Source organism: Lates calcarifer, linkage group LG7_1, assembly GCF_001640805.2.
Source record: "Lates calcarifer isolate ASB-BC8 linkage group LG7_1, TLL_Latcal_v3, whole genome shotgun sequence".
NCBI lineage: Eukaryota > Metazoa > Chordata > Actinopteri > Centropomidae > Lates > Lates calcarifer.
Genome location: NC_066839.1, coordinates 8,061,063 through 8,077,046, shown reverse-complemented (window position 1 = coordinate 8,077,046; position 15,984 = coordinate 8,061,063). Strand labels below are relative to the sequence as shown.

Genomic DNA, 15,984 nt, shown 5'->3' with positions numbered 1-15,984 from the left:
AACACCCCCTATTGTGCTTTCCCTCCCGCTGTGGTGCATGACTAGTAGCCAAAATACCAAACAAACACAGTCAAGGAAAACACTTTACCAAAACAAAGTTGCTCTTTGCACAATATCCTTGTATGAAAACAGAGTCCTTAATCTCATTTAACACACCAAAGCCAAATATATCAGATTGTTTTGTCTGTTAGTGGTTTGTGTTTGGTGGTTTAGCTGATCTTTTTTTCTCTCTGTCTGTAGAGTCCTGGAGCAGCACAAGTTATCCAGAGAACAGTGGGAGGAGAGGATCCAGGTGTGGCACGAGGAGCACCATGGGATGTTGAAGTGAGTGTGTTTCATTTTACGTATAAAAACAACAGCTACATGTTTTGCTATCAAGATACTCTTTAAACCTGCAGTATTAGTAAATGTTGGATTGATTTATCGTGATCTCCGTCCATCCTTGCAGGGAGGATGCTATGCTGGAGTACCTCAAGATCGCCCAGGACCTGGAAATGTACGGCGTCAACTATTTCGACATCAAGAATAAGAAGGGAACAGAGCTGTGGCTGGGAGTCGACGCCCTGGGACTCAACATTTACGAGAAGAACGACAAGTAAGCAGTGTGTTGCTGATTTGACGGACACTTGAAGTAAACAGCCCTGTTGTCTATGTCTGTTCTGGCTCTTGTTTTCTGTGTGTTGCTAGCTGTAGCCCTGTGACACAGAGCTAAACTGGCTGGGCCAGGTCCATGTCTGCACTTAATCACTGTTCCTGTTTCTCAGCAGACAGTATGACAGGAATAACAATGAGGGCTAAAGGGATAGAGGCTTTGGGAGGACCATCTCCAAAGACAAAATTGAATATTCAGACTCAGCAGTTTGCTTTAATCACTTACATCTCTTTATTATTTAAAGTCTGAGTTTTTTTATCAGCAGATTTCTTGATCTTGAAGTTTTTTAGACATAAATTTGTCACATAATGTTTGTGCCCCTGCTGCTTATAATTGTGCCTGCTTTGAGTGAGTGTTACATGGTGTCTTGTAGCATTGTGTGGGGCTTTTTGTTGCCTTTACTCCTCTATGCACTGCTGAATGATAAAACTTACCTCCTGAAGCACATACTACGTGTTTGTGTGCTATTGCTAAACATTGGCAGACCTTTCTTTTCTGTCATTTTTTTTCCTTTTTTTTGTCCTTGTTTCTCTCAGACTTATTTCTGGCTCTAACCTCAGACCAAGATACCCTGCTGAGCTAGGTCCATGTATGTCAATCACCACCCAATTCTCCTGTTTATTTGCACACATTATTGCTGAAAAATGTAAATATTTCTTTTTTTTATTTGTCTGTTTTGCTGATTTTTTAAATTTATTTCTTTGGACTTGTGCTCAAGAGGAGACCTACTTTTTGAGACCTGCCGGGTGCCGGCGTTTACCCCAGTCTGGGTCGTGATTGCCACTTTGTTTATAGGGCATGACAGTCTGGGAGGTAATCACCCCCTCTGTTTGGTGAAATGAGTTTTGGGATCTCCCGTTGGCTGGTGGCCTGTGTCTGCGCAGGTTACTGGAGTGAAGTACACTGTGTTAAAGGAACACTTCATCCCAGGTGACTTGCCTCTCAGTCACTGACCCTGTGCTGGAAAGCCCTCCGGCTGTGCTGTGCTGCTCGCTACCAGATTGTAGCTCTTCCCCCTGCGTTGTGTTTGCTTTCATGCCAGCTTCTATTGAAAGCAGCTTGGTCTACTTTGTCTGCCTGAATACAGCGAGTTGGTGGCAGAGTAATGACAAAGTTCAGCAAGTCAGCTGCCCTGTGAGGCCTCTAATTGAACCTTTAACGGAAGATTCTTTGTCTTATGTGAGCACAAGAAGTTCTGTTCAAGTCTAAATGATTTAATTACTCCAACTGCTATTGTGCTGAAGTTTATCTAGTCTCTCATTTAGCCTGATTGTAACTTAACTGTGGTGCGAAACCTCCAACAAGAGCAAGAAACACATTGTTAAGGAGCATACAGGGTTCTTGTGTCCCTGTGTGAGTCTGTTTCTTTATGTGCTCCCTGGGATCAGCAAAGAAATGCCTCTCCTCCACGGTGCCCTCTGCTTGTAACCATGACTACGCCGACTGGTTTTTCAAGCTGTGCGGCACTTAAGAATGTGAGGCTAACCTACAACGCTGTCTCTCCAATGAGGGCAGCCGGCCCACAAAGCAGCAGTGCAGCCAAGGCTTTACCGAGGCGCAGTCTGGTGCTGGTTTAACTCCTTATGCTCTGCTGCTCCAACAACCACAGCGCTGCTCATTTCACAGGACAAGAGATTCTTTGATTTTTCTTAGCAACCATTGTCAAACACACACCCAAAATGCAGCATTTCAGACTTCAGATTCACTTGTTGGATTCACATTGACAGTTGTTTGAAAGATTTAAGATTCATCATTAGTTGCAAGCCCAAAGTCATCAAGCAGACATTTAAAAGCAAAAAGGATTTGCTGCTTTTCTCTGTTCATGGTTGTGAACTGAATATCTTTGAGTTTTGGACAATTAATCAGACAAAACAAGCAATTTGAAGATGTCTCCTCTTCCTCTTTTTTTTTGCATTTTGTAGCTCAAACCAATCAAGAAAATTATCAGCAGATGAATTGTAGTTAGTTTTGAATAACTTAGTTTCAGACATGCAAAGGGACAAAACATATTAGCAACTAGTACTGTATGTCATACTTGCAATACATTGTTTTAACCCATGGTATTTAACCAGACTGCTTATTTTACTAAGGCATTTTGTAAAATAAGTAAGTGGTTCCATTAGCCATTGCTATCAAATGCTAATATTCTCCACAAATTTGTTCTCACCCATTAATTATTGTTAACACAAAAAGTCAAAAGCTTACTGATGAAATCCAGCTACATTTTATGCCAACCATGGTTTTATTAAGAGTAATTCTTTATAACAGTCATTTCCTCTAACATGATAAAGTGCAGTTCAATAAACCATAATACCCTGATAGAGGGATCGATAAAGTCAAATCTAAGATATTCAATCGCTAAGATAACTCCCACATTGTTTTCTCAATTCCACAGGCATGTGTCAGGGTCAGTAACTGAGTGAAATTCCAGTTCAGCAGTACAGTTTCACAGCTGAGTTTCGCTGCGAGGTGGATGGCTGCCTTTCTACATTACAACACTATCGGCTTGTTAATGTTTGCAGTGCTACTTTGTATTGTGTTGAATGAGACTGGCATCCGTTCAGTTTGTCTGGCATGATGGAACGTTGAGCCACACCCAAGATTCATCCCTTATACTCAAACGGTGGATACGCAGAAATCCACGTTCGCCGTCAGAAAGAGATTTATTCTTCACTGCTTGTGGCTCAACGTGATGTGTTGGAAATGCAATTACTTGTAGTTTATAAAGTTGGTTTTTTTTAAAAAAAAAAAAACAGAGCCCACAGTGATGTCTTTTGGTCATTTGAACCTGTACATGATCTCAGGTAGCGGAGGGAAGGACGGTCAGATAAGCGGTGCTAAACCATTTAACGCCTTATAAACTAGTAATAAAATTTTAAAATCGATTCTAAAGGAGACAGGAAGCCAATGCAAACATGCTAAAATGGGCGTGATGTGTTCCCTTTACTTGTTGGCAACTGCGTTTTGTTCAGGCTGAAGTCTGATTTTCTGGGTAAAAGAGCATTGTAATAATCCAGATGAGGGGAAAAAAGAAAGAATTCACCTTTTTTTGCATCACAAAGAGCAAGATATTGTCCAACTCTTGCAGTACTTCTCAAGTGGAAAAATCATTACTCACAAATGTTTAAATCTATGATAACACTCAGAGTTTTTCCTCAGAATCAGTTTTTCCGTGTTACATTATCATTATCTCGTAGCCCACAGTATAACATTCATGTTCATGTGGTCCTTTGCTCAGATTGACCCCAAAGATTGGCTTCCCCTGGAGTGAGATCAGAAACATTTCCTTCAACGATAAGAAATTCATCATCAAGCCCATTGACAAAAAATCTCCGGTGAGTAACAACATCAGCCATCATTAAGATTTCACTTCTCCTGAAATTTCTAACTCAGACACCGCTCTCACTTCTCTTAAATGTCTACTTTTCCTTGATAGTCTTCTCCAGTTTAGGAGTACTTATTCCTCTTTAGGCACAACTTATCTTTTTTACAGCCGACTAAGTTGCTGTGTGTGTCTGTATCTAAGCTCTGCTTCCTTTTCACTGGTGGTATCATGTTTCTCTCTAGTGAAGAGAAGAACCATTAGACATATCCTTAGTCTGATCTAGCATACATAGCAGCCAGGGCTAGTTGTCAGGTAGTGCTTTTAGTGATGGACCCCAAACACACACACACAAAAGTAAGTGCTATATATACCTTATCTGAGTACCTCAGGCTGCTTTACCTTCCACTACAAGTGGAGCAGTCTGTTTTTAGCAGTTATCTGTGCTGCATTAAAAGTTTCCCTGTACCTGTTCAGTCACTACAAGAGTCTTTGTCCTTTTATCAGCAAAACACAATGGGCAGGGAGCAGAGGGTTTATTTAGCCCTGTTATTGGTACTTTTCGCTCTCTTCCTCATTCCTATTTGTTTGTCTCCTCTCCAAATTTCAGGACTTTGTGTTTTACGCCCCGAGACTGCGCATAAACAAGCGCATCCTCCAGCTGTGCATGGGCAACCATGAGCTGTACATGCGCCGCCGCAAGCCGGACACGATCGAGGTGCAGCAGATGAAGGCTCAGGCCCGAGAGGAGAAGCAACAGAAACAGATGGAGAGGTACGCAGATGTCCTGAAGGGCAAAACAAATTTAAAAAGGAGTTTTCCACTTAGAAACAGTTACACTGTCACAAATTAATTAATGATATAGATTTAAACTTTCTTTAAAACTGTGATTTGAGACACTCCCTTTTCTCTAATCCTAAAAATGTGTAGTTATTCGATTAGGACTGAGCGATAATTTATCGACTTTCAGCTTATTTCAGCTGCTCTCATAGTCAATCTGATTATTTAATGTGTGACTTTGCATTTAGTCTTTAAGTTAGATAAATATTTAAATTGGCACAAAATAATAATATATTGATATTGGAAAATTTCTTTCTGCATTAATATTGAGACATGATTTTAAGCATTTCATCAGTAGATCTCTGAATATCAAACACCAAATTAACTTTTTTAAAAGTTTAGATTTAAAAAGGGTTAGAAACTTTTATATTTTCAGTCCTCATCTTTATTTAAAGGAACACACTTGTTTGACAGTATTTGATCAACTGGCTACAGTCTAATAAGAAACTTGTTATAGGTTGCAGCACACAGGCAGCATGTTTGTATTCCTTTAAATATACAGCTGTATGATACTATCAGTATAGTATCAACAAGCTGCTTCATTAAGTAGATTAAGGCCAGCAGAGCACTTCATGAATAGTTTGACCTCGTACTGTTGAAACAGCTTTACCAGTGGCAGATAGGATTCTCAGCTGAGCTTAAAGGTAGCCCACTAATGCAGTTCAACAGTTCAACGTGTAAAGTGAAACCACCATTCACCGGGTAATAACACAGCATTCCTTTTCAAGTATGGGAAATGTACTTCCTGAATTGCCTAAACTGAAAGTGAATGGACGTTGACCCTGGTCTCAGCTACAGCTGTCGGCCCACTGTCTGTCCCGTACAGCTGTTCAAACACGGTGATGTAATGGTGAGCAGACAACACTGTTAATACGAGTGGGAGAGCCATTAGATCACCAGGGCCCCAGCAGACAGAGTGAGGGTTCGCACACAGCAGCTCTCAGTGGTCAGCGTCTGTGGAAGAGGCTGGGCCCGTGTCCAAACACAGTTACAGGATGGTTTCTGATGAGTCACTAAATGAAATATAATTATACTCTCGGGTACATATCAAGTTGTGCTGCCGCAGGAGTAATGAAAACAGATGTAGAATAATACTGACAGTACAAAAAGATGCACGTAAATTGGATTTAAAAAGCACAGGAAGATAAAAATATGCTAACATTTAATAAAACTGAATAAACAGGAGAATAAAAGTTATGGTGAAATTTAATTTAATAAACAGCAGCATTAATTGACCTTTTCAACAAATAAATTGTTCAACAACTGGAGATCAGTGATTGCTTCAAGAATATACTGACATCTTGCAGCTTTTGAGCAGCTGTTGTTGTCCCATCTTTTATGGCCACCTCTTTTAAACACTGAGGGTAATTAAGGGTAAATGTGTCTCATATGCTTGTGAATGTGGTGCAATTTAAAATCACCAGAGCTCACCAGCAAATCATGTGAGATGAATGAATTATTACACTGACTGTGACCCTGACAGATGCAGAGTCAGTGGTACAGTAGCAATAGAGGAGCTTGTGCAAACACATGTGCTGAATCTCAGTTTGTGTGTGTGTGTGTGACTGTTGGTAGCTATGTATCAACTGTGTCAGCTCTCTTTGTTTGGCTGTGTGTTATCTGCAGGGCCCAGCTGGAGAACGAGAAGAAGAAGAGGGAGGCCATCGAGAAAGAGAAGGAGCAGATGGAGCGAGAGAAGCAGGATCTGATGATGAGGCTCTACCAGTATGAGGAGAAGACCAGGAAAGGCAGAGAAAGGTGAGGGAAGGGGGGGAACGCAGCACAGAGGGACCTCAGGAGCTTTCAGTCACTCTCCATCACTTGTACTGGAGAATAGAAAGTGTGTGCGTGTGCGTGCAAATAATTGGAGTATGAAAAGATAAGATAAGATAATCCTTTATTAGTCCCACAATGGGGAAATTTACAGTGTGATTATGCAGGTAGATGAATGCTAGGCTAACAGGTTAGGTATGCGGGCGACTTGTTTTATAAACAATCTGGATGGTGAAAACTAGGTTTAAAAGTAAGCTGGAATAATCACACTGTCACTGAACTTCAGCAGTAATGTAATGTGTATGTATGAAGCTTTTTCATCAGTACTTTTCTCAGCTGAGTCATGACACTTCTTGTTATACCAGTTTCTGTTTGTGAAAATCTCATCTACAGGCAGTTATGCAGAAAACATCAATGTGTTTTTAAACTCTTGACCTAAGGAAGCCGGTCACTTGTTGACAAAAATTACATACAGAAGCTGGCAAGTAGGGTTATTAAGTGACTTTGCTTTTACTTTACTTCCCTGCTCATAAATTAGTACTAAATAAATTGTAGTGTTTGTTTTTTAATGCTTTAAATAGAAACAGATTCTGATTTAACACGTTGAAATAACAGAAGGTTTACACAGTCATGGGAAAAGGTTTCACAGCCAAGGTGTTGTAATTTTCTGACATTCACATCTAATCACATGATCGTTGCTGCTGTGTCTGCTGAATCTTCAGTAGAAGCTTGAAATCAGACATATTTACTTTTTAAGCATTGTAATTTTATTTCATCTGTGTTTGGACTTCTGTTTCAGAAACACTCTGGTTTCTAGATTACTGTAGAGCATTTGTATAACTGCTACTGCAATTATTACACAGCAGAACATTGCAGATAATGTTTCTGATGTTCTTAGACAATCTGTAGTAATTTTAGAGTGGTTTTGTTATTATTTAATTGTCATATAAACATAAGCAGTAAGTTTTATTCTCTGTATATAGTCAGTAAAGACTGATCAAAACAAGCAGGGATCCAGAATCAATGTTATATGATGACTAAAATGGTGTGAGCAAAATCATGGATCTAGTGAAAAATTAATCATAAATAAACATTAGTTGCATCCCTTCTCATCAGTCAGCTGTGAGCATAAATAAATGATGTATTTTTGTAGTTTTTCAGCAGCAGCTCTGCATCTGTCTCTTTCAGATCTGCAGGACCAGCTCCAGAGAGCCATGGCGCTGGAGCAGGAGCGGAGGAGAGCAGAGGAGGAGGCGGCCCGTCTGGAGGCCGAGCGTCAGGCTGCCCTGCTGGCTAAAGAGGAGCTCGCTCGCCAGGCTGAGGACCAGAAGAAGAGTCAGGAGCAGCTGGTCAGTGTTTTAATGACACCATGCAGTTGTTTAGGGATTTTGAGTCTGGCAGTATCTCCAAATTTTCAACTGAAATAGAAAGTTGGAATTCAGAAGAAATACATTGCAAATTCTTCTGAGTATCAAAATTGGGCGACGTGTTTGCGAGATAAGATAAATAAAAGGTTCTCAGACAACATTTAGCTGTTATTTTGTCCAGATCTGTACCAGGCACATTGCAGGGTGGTGTATTCAGCGGTGCCTGGCTACTGTAGCTCCAGACAAAACCACTTTGTAGCATCCAGCTGGACCACACCCCGTTACCTCAGACTAACCCCCCTCGCTCCATGCCCCATGCTGCTGGGCTGTGGACCACCCACAGGCGTGTGTGCTTTCACTTTAACAGTCTTGACAGTAAAGCTGTGGTTCCAGTGACACATTCAGACAACGGCGGTCAAACACCAGCCCCGGTTTTTATCAGGCAGACACCCGCTGCGACACCCTTTATACTTAAACCCCATTAAGAAGCTTGTGCAACAGATTAGCTTCCACTGACTGTGATTGAAAAAGACATGTGGGAGTCGTGTCATCAACATGTTTTAAATGTTTGGAAGCACCAACAGTGACTCATTAACAATACTGTCCCTGTGTTTTTCACTGAGTGACTGATTGTCCAGCTGAGTGACCAATTATCCAGCTGGACACCTTTCACATTTAGTGTCTTTACAACACACACACACACACACACACACAACAGAGTGAACAGCTACAGCAGGTGCAGCGATTAATACTGAGCCTCTGGTTAGCTCAGTGTGGTAGGAAAAAAAAGCTGCTCACATTGTTGTAGTGGTCAGGAGGAACGCACCACAACACCCACAGTCTGCAAAGAGTCTGGTTACGTTTCATTTTCCTCAAAGCACTGGCTTCCTTTTTCTCTGCTACTGCTGTTTTCATATTCATATTATTGCACTTTTTCAGATAGTAATAAAAGTCTAGATGGTTTTTAAAGCTAAAATCACTACTATAAAGTTTTGAAATATTTAAACCATTAGATGAAAGTGCCACGATATAAGTAGGTCCACTGGAAACTGTTATTTTTTCAGTGGCACAACAGAAAATTGCTGTTATAAGATTTTTAGCTTTTAGAAATCCCTTTAAGTCACAATATTGAATGACAGAAATGTCTTTGAAAATTACGGTAACACAAAGAAAAAAATCATATTAGCATTTGACTTAAGTGATGCTTGTTTTAGGTTGTGTTATACTCAGATATCAGGAAGTGGTCACAGTGATTTAAATACCCATGTATCCATGGGCACAAACTTCAGGTATTGATTTTTTCGAATCCATTTGATGAGTTGCTGGTGGATTTAATAAATAAACTCTCATATCGGGATTAGAATCAGCTTTATTAACTAAGAATATTCACACATGCAAGGAATTTGGCTCTGGTTTCTAATAACTCTGAGTGAGCACATATAAGTAGATAAAAAATGTTATCAGTACCGTTTGTTGCATAATTCAGATGTCACTCACCTGCAGTGCGAGGCATTTGAGACAAATGTGACATTAACAACACAGACAGACTAAGTTTTACAAGACAATTTATGAAGGAAGACCTGAAATCACAACATAAAACATTAGACATTCTTATCATTTTTATCCACCTGTGTGTATTAAATTCTTTAATAATTGCCTCTCCCGTTGTTTTGTATCAGGCTGCAGAGCTGGCAGAGCACACAGCCAAGATCACCCTGCTGGAGGAGGCCAAGAGACGCAAGGAGGAGGAGGCCGACACATGGCAGCTCAGGGTGAGGGCTTTAACTGAGGGTAAACTGCAGCGTACAGTATACATTCAGCTATTTCTGTCTGGTGGGAAGGTCAGAGACGGTCATTTACAGCAGACAGGCACAAGATGTTATACTCACAAGGAATGGAATTAGGTTCGTTTAGTTCTCTGCTATCGCAGATTCTCTAACCTGCCAAAGCTGTCCAAAAAAAAGTTGGCAGTTGTGAGACATTTATGTTTCTGTTCAAGAGTTTGATGTGCTTGTAATTGTTTCTCTAAAACAAATACTAAGAAAAAAAGGTTACTCATCCCACTGTTCTCCCCAGGCCAAGGAGGCCCAGGACGATCTGGTGAAGACCAAAGAGGAGCTGCACATGGTGATGACGGCACCCCCTCCACCTCCCCCTCCCCCCATGTACGACCACCTGGACGACAACAGCGACAGCGAGGAGAACGCCAGCACGCATAGCGCCGACCTGCAGACTGAGGGCATCAACGACCACCGCAACGAGGAGGACCGCCTGACTGAGGCCGAGAAGAATGAGCGCGTCCAGAACCAGCTGAAGGTGAGGAGAGAGATTTAACACCTCCACACAGTCAATCATCCTCAAGATGCAAATGCAGTGTTAAATTTATTTCATGTGAATCAAAGAATGAGGACATTCAGAGATATTAGTTGTCTCAAAATATATCTGACAGATTACTGTATTTATCTTCACAAAGAAGTCAAAATTGGAGTTTTTGTTTAGTAACAGGGACAAATGAAGAGGCCTTTTGCTGGTGGATAGTGACAGGATTTTGCTCTTTTTATTGGTGAACTGAACAAAATAGGACAGAATAAATGTCACATGGATGGTCTGTTTTCACACCACAAATGAACTGAACCAGACCCTCCTTTTGAGGCAGCCTCGGCCCAGTTCTTTAGTCTGCACCAGAGTTTGATTGACAGCTTTCCCACCGGGCCCAAATGAACCAAAGTGGGCAAAAGCACTACCAACTGTGGTTTGTGAAAACAGACAGGATAGGTGTGAAAATACACTACAGCATTCTCACCATTAAAAACACTGGGATCTAGTTCTCTTGCCTCTTTGAGTGTCTTGTTGACTTTCCTGCCGCTGACCACAAATTGTGACCTTGACATAACCTTATCTTTTATAGTTATATCTGAATGCAGCACTGTTAATTTCTGCTTTTATGCTAGAATTATATAAGCAGCAGTGTTGTTTGTTGTCCACTCATTTCACGCGTTGTCCGCTTCTCTGTCCTCAGACCCTGACCTCAGAGCTGGCTCAGATGCGCGATGAATCCAAGAACACCCAGAACGACATTCTTCACTCTGAGAACGTCCGGGCCGGCCGAGACAAATACAAAACCCTGCGACAGATCAGGCAGGGCAACACCAAGCAGAGGATCGACGAGTTCGAAGCCTTATAAGAAGCCCTCGGCCCTCGGCCACGTACCCTTTCTGATGGTCACTACTTCTCGCTCCTCTGCATGTCAACACACACCCAGCACGCTCATACGACTCACACGCATACACACACATCAGTTGCAGACTTAACTGGAGCAATATAAGCACAGCAGACACATTACTTACAGAGAGATGAGCTCCTGTTGTGAGTTTGTCTTGGCAGATGCAGGGCTTTACAAATCCTCTGAAGAAAACTTAGTGCCAAAACCTCCTCTCTTCTTAGTGTTTTCAGATATTATTTGTGTATTTGATTGTGTAATTTGATCCATTCAGACCAAATCATGATTGTTTTTAACCAGAGGTGTGATGAAGTAGTGGGACTAGACAAATTTTATTATTATTTCATGATGTGCACATATGTAATCAAAGCCTGGCTTGTTTTTGATGTCCGTCATTTGTTGTGTAGGAAGAAAAGGACAGTTTGACGTTTATAGCGACCTCTCAGAAAGGGGAAAACAGTATAAGCAGAAAAATATATGTTTGTTTTTGTTTTCCATTATATTTGAACACTTCCATTTATGTTTAATATTGCTATACAGTAGGCTAGTTTAAATCATGCCTAGTTTGATATTTATACTGTATATGGGACATTAAAAGGGGTATTTCATCTTGGTTTGTATATTTTTGCTATTTTGCTATCTACTAATGATAATGAGAACATTTAATATGTTATAAAGGTTTTATATATTGACCAAAATAATAGCAGTCTTATGTTCCATATGTTTTCCTTTAGATCACTAAATTAAAGAGATTTAATTGTAAATTATTATTATTTTTTACTGTAGGAAATATCCAGCTGCATGCCATTAAATCAGTTAAGGAGATTGCTATCTATCTCGGTACTTTTGATTTGTTTTTGTTTTTTTTGCCATGCAGTTCACAGCATGCTGAGGAATGTCTTTATCTTCAGAGCACTGTGTTGACTGGGACACTTAGATTTAATATATTTTATTTCTGTCTGTTCTGTGTCATGTCGCTGTTGAGAGATGAGCACGTGTTGTGTGCTTTTACCTTCCTAAGTGGCCTTTCTCTCTGGCTGTCTCTCTGCAGGGTACAGTCCCAGACAGTTGGTCTTTACTTGTTAGCCAAGGTGCATAGTCAAAAAAAATGGATGTAACTTTGAAAACTTTTACTTTTGTTTTCTTTTTTTCTAATGTGTTAGACCTCCACTGAGGTTCAATGAGGGTTGAGGTGAGTGTTTCAAAGAGTTTTAATTTTGCAGCTTGGTCACAAAGGACTGACCTAGACAGTATAAAACCAACATCTCACTCTCCTCTCTGGACATGGACTAGAGTAGCATCTACTTACACTGTAATGGAAACACACAGCTCTGCTGGCCTTTGTTTATGAACAGGATTTTATAATGAGGTGTTAAACATATTGGCAATAAAAAAAATTACATGATTCAGCATCAGTGTGTATTTACTTTGTTCAGTAGATAGCTGAAAAGTAGTGTGTGGACATCTCTGTCTACATGCTGCAGGGTATCTGGACCAAAATCAATTTATAAAAATCTTAAAATTAGATTGCATTATTAAATTCACAGCGCCCGTTACCATGGAGACCCTGGAGAAGAGCGGGTTAACAGAGAATTCCAGGTCAGTGACATCACCACTCCTTCCAGAGGAACATGTTTTTTTCTTCTTCGTGGCTCTGCTGTGAAACCAAAGACTGAACGTGTCTTTCACACGCTGCCCGGACGGAGACAAGAAAGGCTTCATTGTACAGAAGGAAACGCTGGAGAGTCTGTCTCTGGATGGCTCATTCGCTGAAATAACTCAAGCCACTTCCTGTGACAGGCGGGTGTGGCTCCAAATTTCATTTGTCAGAAATATTACCCGAGCGTCTTTCCTAGTAATTCTGTTTGTATGGATGTTAAGCTGCTTGACCAGAACATCACATTTAATAAGAAACTGAGGCGAAAGATGCCTTGAATGCAGCAGAGTAGCCGCAAAGGCAAAGGCAAAGGCAGTCTATGGGTGGCAATCCCTCAGGGGAAAACTGAAAAATAAAAATAAAGTAAAATAAAATAAAGAAAATAACATAATAGATCCCTCGTCCAGATTTTAACAATTAACACCATAACATAGTTTCTCAATCGGAAGAACCTAATTCTCAAAATCAGAATTTAACAGTAAGGACGTAGCCAATATTTACAAAACTGAAAGTTAGTCTTAAATAAATAAATAAATAAATAAATAAATAAATACCAAACCTTTTCTCAAACTTTTCAAAGTAATGTATAACAGCTCTGTGCTTCTGTGGCTGAGAGACGCTCCACTCCAACAGGCACTGACTGTTCTTCAGTTGAACAAATATAGATAGATATATTTTATGTTTGCTAATTTTTTTTTGTTGTTAATCATAGTTAATTATCTCGCCGTATCACGCTGATGTACACTAAATCGGCAAGAGTATGCACCGTGAGCTCACTGGCTAAGCCTACTTAACTGCCCCACAATGCACTGCGTCTCTTCAGACTGTGGGCTTCGAGGCGGATGCTAACGGCACTAGCCAGGAACAACCACAACTATAAATGTGAGTATCTAAGCTGTATTACGACTTGTATGTGGTTAATTAATATTAATAAGTAACCTATTTAATATTGGATGTGCGCTCGACTGGTCCACTAGCCTACATGCCAATTTAGTGTAGAGGTTTGCTAGTTGATTACTAGCACCGTCATTATTTTTTAGCTGTAAATGTGGACGTTTGATGGATACATCTAGGAACTGATGAAGAAAAGTAATTCTCTAATTTTTATTGCCGATGACCACATATTTTGTCAGTAAGGGATTATTGACCATACTAAGTACAGCTGTCACATATTCATGCAATGTTTATCCACTGTCAAAAGCTTATGAGGGGCTGGAGGGAGAGGTGGAGGCTGGGTGGGTAAAGGTGCAGTGGGATAACCTCAAGCAGAAAGCACAAGGCGAATTTAAGCATCAAAATTAAGCGAAGTCTTAATGTTAAGCACAGAAGAATCGTGATCATGTCTTTTTGCTTACATCACAATTATCAGGCAAAGTCAGTGTAGTTTAGCATCTAACCAGAAATGCTGAAAATATGCTAAGATATATAAAGTGTGAACACTGGTGATGATTTGAACAGAATTGCAGAGTAAACATGACAAGAACTACATACAAATAATCAAATATAAACAATAGTTAGAAAAAGTCAAGATAAATGGGAATTGTAATATTTGAATACTTGAATACTCAGATGACCTTTGTGTGTCATATTGTAGATCTTCCACTGATCAAAGCAGTGCAGTAGGTTGTCTTCAGACAGTTGTCGCAGAACCTCTATCATTCCTTTCTCAACTTCTGACACAGAGTTAAAACATGTTCCTTTGAGCACGGATTTGATCTTAGGAAAAGGGAAAAAGTCACTGGTGTTATATCAGGTGGACAGGGAGGGTAATCAAACACTGCAATTTGTTTTTGAAACTTTAATGAGCTTTAATGAGAGCGCAGTATGAGCTGGCGTGCAGAAGTTTTGGGACACTTTTGTCATGTTCAGATTTTCATGCAAAATTTGCTGGACTGTCTCTTTAACAATGGAGACCATTTCTACTATCATTCTTATACCGAGTCGTCATATTGAACAATTTGTTCATTTTTTTGGGATGGTTAAAGAAGTTTTTGATGAGCATGGGTTCCCAGAACTTGTCAAAATCCACTCCAAATGGCAAAAAACATGCCCCTGACAAACCTTGAGATGAAAAATTTTCACCTGAAATTTTGACCTTTTTTCACTCCAAATGATGACCCGCCGCCTGTCGCCAACATCAAAAATGATGGTGTCAACTTTTTCAAATACTTGATCAAAAACCTGTCCAAATCCACTCCAAATGGCATAAGACATGCCCCTGAGTGACTTTGAGGTGAAAAATGTGGACCTGAAATTTTGACCTTTTTTCACTCCAAACGATGACCCGCCGCCTGTCGCCAACATCAAAAATGGTGGTGTCAACTTTTTCAAATACTTGACCAAAAACCTGTCCAAATCCACTCCAAATGGCATAAGACATGCCCCTGAGTGACTTTGAGGTGAAAAATGTGGACCTGAAATTTTGACCTTTTTTCACTCCAAACGATGACCCGCCGCCTGTCGCCAACATCAAAAATGGTGGTGTCAACTTTTTCAAATACTTGACCAAAAACCTGTCCAAATCCACTCCAAATGGCATAAGACATGCCCCTGAGTGACTTTGAAGTGAAAATTTTGAATTGAAATTTTGACCTTTTTTACTCCAAACGATGACCCGCCGCCTGTCGCCAACATCAAAAATGGTGGTGTCAACTTTTTCAAATACTTGACCAAAAACCTGTCCAAATCCACTCCAAATGGCATAAGACATGCCCCTGAGTGACTTTGAGTGAAAAATGTGGACCTGAAATTTTGACCTTTTTTCACTCCAAACGATGACCCGCCGCCTGTCGCCAACATCAAAAATGGTGGTGTCAACTTTTTCAAATACTTGACCAAAAACCTGTCCAAATCCACTCCAAATGGCATAAGACATGCCCCTGAGTGACTTTGAGGTGAAAAATGTGGACCTGAAATTTTGACCTTTTTTCACTCCAAACGATGACCCGCCGCCTGTCGCCAACATCAAAAATGGTGGTGTCAACTTTTTCAAATACTTGACCAAAAACCTGTCCAAATCCACTCCAAATGGCATAAGACATGCCCCTGAGTGACTTTGAGGTGAAAAATGTGGACCTGAAATTTTGACCTTTTTTCACTCCAAACGATGACCCGCCGCCTGTCGCCAACATCAAAAATGGTGGTGTCAACTTT

At 40.4% G+C, this 15,984-nt stretch overlaps 1 protein-coding gene across 1 annotated transcript in view; it reads left to right on the top strand.

Moving 5' to 3' along the window:
* Window positions 1-12,579, top strand: part of ezrb (ezrin b) — a 30,786-nt gene extending 18,207 nt beyond the window's left edge. Inside the window, 10 exon segments of the mRNA XM_018694990.2 lie at window positions 241-324; window positions 449-595; window positions 3,891-3,987; window positions 4,585-4,748; window positions 6,441-6,558; window positions 6,560-6,572; window positions 7,776-7,936; window positions 9,634-9,726; window positions 10,031-10,270; window positions 10,974-12,579. Coding sequence (XP_018550506.1) covers window positions 241-324; window positions 449-595; window positions 3,891-3,987; window positions 4,585-4,748; window positions 6,441-6,558; window positions 6,560-6,572; window positions 7,776-7,936; window positions 9,634-9,726; window positions 10,031-10,270; window positions 10,974-11,138 — 1,282 coding nt within the window. The 3' untranslated portion in view covers window positions 11,139-12,579.
* The last annotated feature ends 3,405 nt before the right edge of the window (window positions 12,580-15,984 follow it).